At 39.2% G+C, this 7,633-nt stretch overlaps 1 protein-coding gene across 1 annotated transcript; it reads left to right on the top strand.

Annotated features, from left to right (window-relative positions):
- Positions 1-201: 201 nt before the first annotated feature.
- Positions 202-2,058, top strand: SPCS3 (signal peptidase complex subunit 3 homolog (S. cerevisiae); the record flags this gene model as incomplete). The annotated part of the gene is made up of 3 exons (XM_010159686.1): positions 202-270; positions 1,297-1,412; positions 1,911-2,058. Coding segments are annotated over 3 exons (333 nt in total), but the record flags the coding sequence as incomplete, so codon positions are not given.
- Positions 2,059-7,633: the final 5,575 nt, after the last annotated feature.

Raw genomic sequence — 7,633 nt, 5'->3', positions numbered from 1 at the left:
AAGCCCACAAGAAACTGTTGCTTTAATATGATGAAAATCTATGTTAGAACTCCTGGAAGTGCTTTGATTTATAAATAAGATGAAATATGTTGAAATGTAACAACTCACTGTAGTTATCATGGTCTATTCAGAGCTAGTAAAAATAAAACAAGGTTATGGTGGTACAATATGGTATTTTTCTTAACTCCCATACATCTGCAGAGTATATTTGACTGGAATGTTAAACAACTGTTTCTATATTTGTCTGCAGAATATTCAACGAAAAACAATGTAAGTATCAGAAAGAAAGTTGAAGCGATTACCCGTTTTGTGCTGCAGCTATTTTTAACATTCTGAAGCTCTGCTGGGAAGAGTTAAGGCACCAGCATTTCCTGCTAGCCTGGGCTGGTTTTAGTGGCCTTCAGGATTGTTATTTTGTTGACAGTTTAGTTGCAGGGTGGGAAGTTCACCCTGATGAAACCGAACTCAGTATGTGCCCACCAGAGTGGGCCAGAAGTGATAGAGGCCTTGTTGTTCACTTACAATAGCGGACTCTGCGTGAGGGTTGTTTTCACCACTTGCTCTGCCAGTTTGCCTTTTCCCCGGTGTTCTGCAGTGGGCTGCTGTTAGAAACAAGATAGAAGCCCTTGGTGTGGAGAGGTGTGGTGGGTCCTTTGTTCAGCGGTCACAAAAGTGTTTGCCTGTACCACTTGCTGTAGCCCCATAGTATGTTTATGTTATCTTGTCATCCTTCTCAAAATTAATTGGCCTTGCTGCATCCTTTAAACTGGTTGCTACTGATATTTCACTTTGGATAGCTGAATTTAAGAATTTGGGGTCTGTATTTGAATTGTTCATACAATTATTGGGATTATACTTGCAATTCAAATAGAGGTTTTTTCCATTAAACTTGGAAAAATGTTAAATACCTAGGCAGCATCATGATAGCTCAATTTAAACCCCTTATTTGAAATGAAGTCTACATACTGCTCTAAAGGCAATTTACCTTTGCAGTTCAGAAGGAAAACCCATTATACTTTGTAAATCTTTGAAAGCTTATGACTTTTTTTTTTTTTTAATGGCTTTCTTATGTTTTACTGAGCTGTTCTTTGTAATTTCCATTTATGCTGTGCCACACTTTGGTGTGGAGTAGTACTAGTTTCCCTCCCTATAAGGCAGTATTTCGTTAGTTTAGTTCTGGGTTGCAAGCACCTGCTTCAACTCCAGGGTTTTTAGATTAATAATGCTATGAAATTCCAGTGACGGAATATGGTCTTGTAAGGTACCTTGCTGACTTAATTACAATTGTATCTTTAGGCTCTAAACCAAGTGGTGCTTTGGGACAAGATCATATTGAGAGGAGATAACCCAAGACTGTTTTTAAAAGGCATGAAGTCAAAGTACTTCTTCTTTGACAATGGAAGTGGTCTCAAGTAAGTAAATAATTTTTTAATTATTATTATTCATGGTGTCTTGATTTTATTTCATACTTTGCATTTTACATGTGTTTTTACTGCTGTGGCAAGGTACCTATACTTTATCTGATATTCTGTCAGTCTGTTGCTTCTTTGTAGTTAGAAGATGACCTTAGGATACAAGATAACTGGGTTCTCCTGTAGACTAGAAGATGCACTGCTACTATGAGAAATAGGCTTCTGGCTTTCTGCTTCCAATATCCTTGTCTGTGTAGAATTGGTTCTGGAATGCACTCAGTTCCAAAGGAGCTAGGTAACAGTTTAAAAAAAAAAAAACCCTAACATTCTTATCCGGGAAATAGTTGGTAGTTCATGAAGTAACTATATAAAAGGTAAAAAGCCCATTGTTTCTCGGTCAGGAAATCAATTTGTATCCTAATTTATTTAATAATAGTAATTATAATTTAAATAGGTTAACTTGAGTATTTGTGCTGATAGTCTTTGTTGCTTTTGCAGGGGAAACAGGAACGTCACTTTGACTCTTTCCTGGAATGTTGTACCAAATGCTGGCATTCTACCTCTTGTAACAGGATCTGGACATGTGTCTGTACCTTTCCCAGATACCTATGAAACCACGAAAAGTTATTATGATACTGAATCCTAAGCAAGATCTTTTTATACTTGTATATTGTGAATAAATTTTATTGCGGTTTTTTCTCACATCTCATGCAACCCTTTGAGTGAAAGGTACTTAATTTCTTCAGGTCTAACAGCATAGGAAGAGGAAATGAAAGTTCAGGGTGTTTGGTTTTGGGGTTTTTTTTAAGAAAATATTGAAGGTGAAACTTAAGGGAAAGGTAAATTGCGGAGTAATGGTTTTGGGGGGGAAACTGAGGAATTTTTTTTCTTTCTCCTGGCCATCTGGGTATAGAGCTCCTTTTAAATAAACATTTTTAAACCAGAAGATAGTCCTACTGTGGCTTTTTTTTAAGGTCCTGTGATAGTTATTTAATCTGTGTAGAACACGTACGCCTCCTGGGGTTAGTTTCTGTGAGTGCCTGAGGGAAATGGCTGCTCTGTTTTACAGCATTTTGCTAAATGCATGCTCAGCCTGTTACAGTAAGGTAAGCTTGGTCTTCTCTAGGGTTGCCAATGAGCTGCTTTGAAAGCTGATGGTTCAGTATCTGTCTGTCAGCCTGCAGATCTTGTTTTAAGTGCTACTGATGTAGCCCACATGCAATTCTGTATCATGAAACATTTTAATAACTGCTTATAATGCAGCTAACTGGAAGAATAGAAAGAAGTGGTTTTAGTATGTTAAGCATAAGTCAGTAAGAAAGGTACATCTTCAGGTAGAGAAAGACTGTCTACAAAACAACCACTTGCTTTTTTAGCAGGAAGAATAAACATGCTTGTTCCGGAGAGGGCTGGGACAACTATTGTTAGAGGGGCCCTTCCATAGCAAGGAATGGGACAGATATTCTCCAAAATAGTCTGGGAAAACATTTAAGAAATAGAGGATTTCCTGTGGGAACACTGGGAAATTTAGACAGATTTACCAGGTTGAATATGGATGTGAGTCTACCTGCAAGTCTTCCTGATGCATCAACCAGGAGGGATCACAAGCGGCGTGCAGCAGTCCCAGTCAGCACCTCTGCTGAAGAAGTGGCCTCGCTGTGGCTGCACGTCCTGCTCCCGGGCCTATTTCACTCATCTACTGCTGCCGATGCTTGTCATAGTTGGGAGGATAAAAGAAGAAGCGGGATCAGGACTGCCTCTTGGTGTTACTGGTGGTTTATATTGGTGAACTGGAATGTTTCTTGCTTGTGTATCCAGAAGGAGGAGTGCTGGCCACCATACCTTCCTGACATAGGCTTTAACGTGCACACACATGTATTCAAAGTGTGGTAAAAGTTAACGGATTGCCAGATGTCTGAGTGTTCTGAAAGTGCCAGGAGCTTTCAAAAAGTGCAGATGTCATCTGAAATTAAAACTATGATTTTTTTAAAAACTACAGGATAATATCCTCCTACAGAGTAAATCAGAAAAAATAATAGGAATGACATTAAGAATTGCAGTGTGACAAACTTTTCAAAAGAGGAGATGCAAAATATTGGAGCCCTTTTGTTGTGAGTTCACCTAAGAGCTGATGGATTTTGAGGAACCCAACTTGCTTTTAAAAAGGAATCTTAGTCACCTTAGTTCACAAATACCAATCTAGCACATTCTCTGTGGTGCTGTATCAGACAAAGTGGTGTGGAAAAAAATTTTCAAAGTCCTTTTACAAACAAAATGTTGGGATTTTAAAGCGTGAAAACTAAAAAAATTACATAAATATTTTAGGACATCTTCAGTTTTATCCAGCATATTTACATGAATTTCAGTTCTCTCAGCTGGTGCCGTTTTATACGTATCAGCATATGGGCACGCTGAAGTCCACCCTGGTTTTTTGTGCTTTGAGAGCAAACGGGTGGATTGCTCTAAAAACTTGACTGTTACAGAGGACTTAACTGCTGTTACGCAGAAGGAAAGCAAAATATTTTTTAGAGATAATTGGGCAGAGTTGGGGAGGGGTTTTGTTAATTGCCAAGTAAGTGGTTGTCTTATTCATAAATTATATTCCTGAAGTGTTTACCAAAACTTGCTTCTTGTGGCTTGGCATTCAGCCAGTTCCCTGTATTCCCTTGGCAGTACTATTCCAATGAATATAAAGGCTGTCTGTGAAAAAGGTCTTTGAGCTACAAAGGCAAGGGTCTGCTGTTAAAACCATCAGGGGTAAATCTACCTTCTCTGCTCCAAAAGGGTATATTCCTCCCATCAGATAGTAGCAGAATTTTAAGACACTAAAACTGTAGCTTGAAACATGAATTTGAAGCTTTTCTAGCCTTTCTGAGTGAAGAAAAATTACAATGAGGTAACCCTTTTAGAGGGATGAAGAAGGCACGGGGGTTTCAATTCAAGTCTGTGGGAGAACACGGTTTTGTCCTGAGGGAAAGGCCAGCACAGATGAGCGCTTAAATGATACTGGGGTAGCTTCAGCCGCCACGTGGGACAGGATGCTCTCTGTTCTCTTCTTGGTTCTGACAGCAGAAAGGCAAATTCCTGAGTTGGTCTCTTTAAAGTCTTTCAAAAAGTCAACCGACTACTGTATTTTGTTTTCATGATTCTTAAACCTTAATAAAAAAGAATGCTCTTTTATGGCATTTACACCATCTTTTCCAATACATCTTGTATAAAGGGGTATTATTGCTGGCAGCTGGTGGTTCTCTCAGGTGTGTTGCTAACTAAATAGTGATGATTTATGTAGTGATGTGTAGAAAAGATGTATTCCCTAGCAACTGATTGATTTAATGAGAAAAGGCTTGAAACCCTGTTGTACGAAATTTGAACCGAAAGCACTTCTGATGCTTTTCAGATAACAATTGGTTCTGGAGACCAGAGTACTTGTCAAAGGACTGAAAAATGCAAACTCTTGAAGTGGCCTGGGTTTCCATTTGCTGTTGAGAGTATGCAGCATGACACAGAAAACCCTTTAAAGTTTTAAAATCTGTATTTAAAGCTTTGGTCCCCTGCGCATGCAGTCGTATAATGAAAATAGACATTGAGAAAATAAATTACTTCTATTTAGTCTTTAGTAAGTTTCTTGTGAACAACAAAGTTAAAGCTAACTATTATATTCCTTAACAGCTAGTTTCAAGTAGAGCTCCTGCGTTATTTTTGGATTGCACATGTTGAAAATGTTATGCTTCTGAAAATTATTTCAAGAGAGGTTTTGCAGGAACAGTTCTGTAAAATGAAAGGTATTTAGACTGAAAATTCAGGTATTGGAGGAGAAATCTTAATCCAAATTTGTGTCAGAAAATACATAGAAAATCACTATTTGTAAGTCTTTGGTATTTAAGGAATGTTATTCTGAGGGGTTTTTTTGGCTTTATTTTGGAAGAAAATTGAGATTTTCTCCATTAAAAACAATTTAAAACCTTTAAAACCATTCATGCAAACAAACGAGCAAATGGGCATATACTTTTTCGCATGGAGTCCCATTCTAAGCACACACGTATTACACACATACTGCAATAGTCACATCAAGCATATTTTTATTAAGAAAAATAAAATCCCAAACTTAGCTTGAAGAAGCCAAACTGCTGCTGGATCTTTCTCTGGTGTCCTCCACCACTGCTCTGGGACCATTTTTGTGAATCTGCACGTGAACGAAGAGGTGAATCAAAGGTAAAGATTAAGTAGGCATTCCATTGTTGAAGTTTCTTTTTCCCTTAATATTGTGTCAGAGTAATGGTTCATTTTATGCATGTTATTATTTAGTTTATCCACTAATAATTGTGCTGAATTTGCTTTTGTTTTGCATGGAAAGATGGATTTATTTTTTTTCTCTCTCCTGGTTACTCCAAATGCCAACCAAGTTGCATTTATGATTTCTTTCTCCAAACAATAATGGTCTGATAATGAAATTCTCTGTCTTCTATGCATAAGCTATGGAGAAAACAAGACCCTTCTGAATCAATATAGTTACATTATCCGGACTTAATAAGCTGTTGATTCAAAATGAAAATAATGGAGTCAAATGTATCATTAAGAGAATATTTCAAAACTCAAATATGGTAAAAAAGGGGGTCTCTGACCTCCTGGCCCCTCCCATTCCCCCCAACTCGGTGCTGATGGAGCACACCAGAGTCACCTGGAGCCATCCTCTGCTTTCCAGCTGTAGCCCCTTGTGCACGTTAGCAGGGTCAAGGCCATAAATACTGAAGGAAGAGCTGGCGCTCCTTTAAAATCATAAAACTGGCAGAAGTGGATTAAAGAGAAGATCCATATTTCCAGCGCTGGAGGGCTGTGACAGTGAGTAAGTGGTGTATGTGGGGACAGGTTTGTGGAGTACCTGTAACTTTGTTAATGCCAACAGCTTTGCAGTTGTAATCCAATTACTTCTGGGTTCTTTACAACGAAAATCCATGCTGATTTCCAGAAAGAGGCTGGTATTCTTAAGATGTAATGGAAGTGGGGTTTTTTTGCAAGCGACTGTCTCAAAAATACTACCTGGTGGTAGCTGGAATTGCCTGGAGGGGTGTGCGAGTAACCTGCTGCCTGGCTGCACAGGTGGATGGCAGGTGTCAGGGGCAGCTGGGGGCTCCTGATGAACGCTCCCACTGCGGAATTAGGCTTCGTGTGTGGGGTTTCGCTTCTGCATCAATAGGGGTAGTAGGTACGGTGCTGTTAATGCAGTCTACCTCCTTGCGCGGTGCTCCTTCCGTTCCCAGGGTTTGGTTTTGCCAAGCGAACGCTGTGGCCCTGGGCGCTTGTGCTGAGCTGGGTGGGTTGGATGTGGCACACAGGAGAGGTTTCAGAGCGCGGTGATGGGAGCTACTGCCAGGAGAAGGGGGTTGGATGGGGCTGTGGAAGATCAGATCAGAAATGAGTCGTTTAAGTATAAAATGCATTTGCCTTTAAGAAGGGCTTAGGTGTAGTTATGAGTGGGGATAAAGCAGACAAAAGAGCTTTTCTGTTGTGTAAGGTAGTAATTGAAGATTAAGATAAAAGTAGTTTAACTGTGATTGAGAAGTAACAGCAATGAGATTGTTTGTGGCTGCTTAGGTCTCTTTTTCTATTCTACTTTTCTTACTAAAAGTTTTTGGTTGTGTGTGTGGTTTGGTTGTTTTGGTTGTTTGTTTGGGTTTTTTCCTGGTTCTATTTCTTCCTCTTTCTCCCAGTTCTGAAAGGAGAGGGCCATAGCTTTTTCTTTCTTCCCTGCCCTTCCAGCCCCAGCCTGTCATTAAATACTAGTTGTTCACTTATTTTTTGCTATAGAAATTGGCATAGTAAGAAACAGAAGGGCACTGGCACCCGCAATCTAGCTGCATATGTGTCAACAGCCAACAATAGCGTTCTTCTTTTTAAGGATGGGGGTTTTACACTTAAAACTGTGTTAAGATTAAAAAGTGAAGTGATTTGTACCATTTCAAGCTGTAATAAATTTATTTAAAATTATGTATCTCATCAGATATATTATCTGAGCTCACTGTAAGGACTATCTCCTTTCACAAACTCTGATCCACCCGAGCAGTGAACTTTGCCTCATTGTCATTGCTCTGTGTTCTCAAGGCTTTCTCCTAAATGGAGTATCTCATTAGGAGTCACCTTTTCAAAGGCATTTAAGGGTGACATGGCTTTGAAGAAATAGTCAAAGGAGCTTCCCTAGAAACAGTGAAACTGTATCAAGACAT

This window comes from Eurypyga helias, unplaced genomic scaffold, assembly GCF_000690775.1.
Source record: "Eurypyga helias isolate BGI_N326 unplaced genomic scaffold, ASM69077v1 scaffold14229, whole genome shotgun sequence".
In the NCBI taxonomy this organism is placed as follows: domain Eukaryota; kingdom Metazoa; phylum Chordata; class Aves; order Eurypygiformes; family Eurypygidae; genus Eurypyga; species Eurypyga helias.
This window is presented reverse-complemented; position numbering and strand designations above follow the sequence as displayed.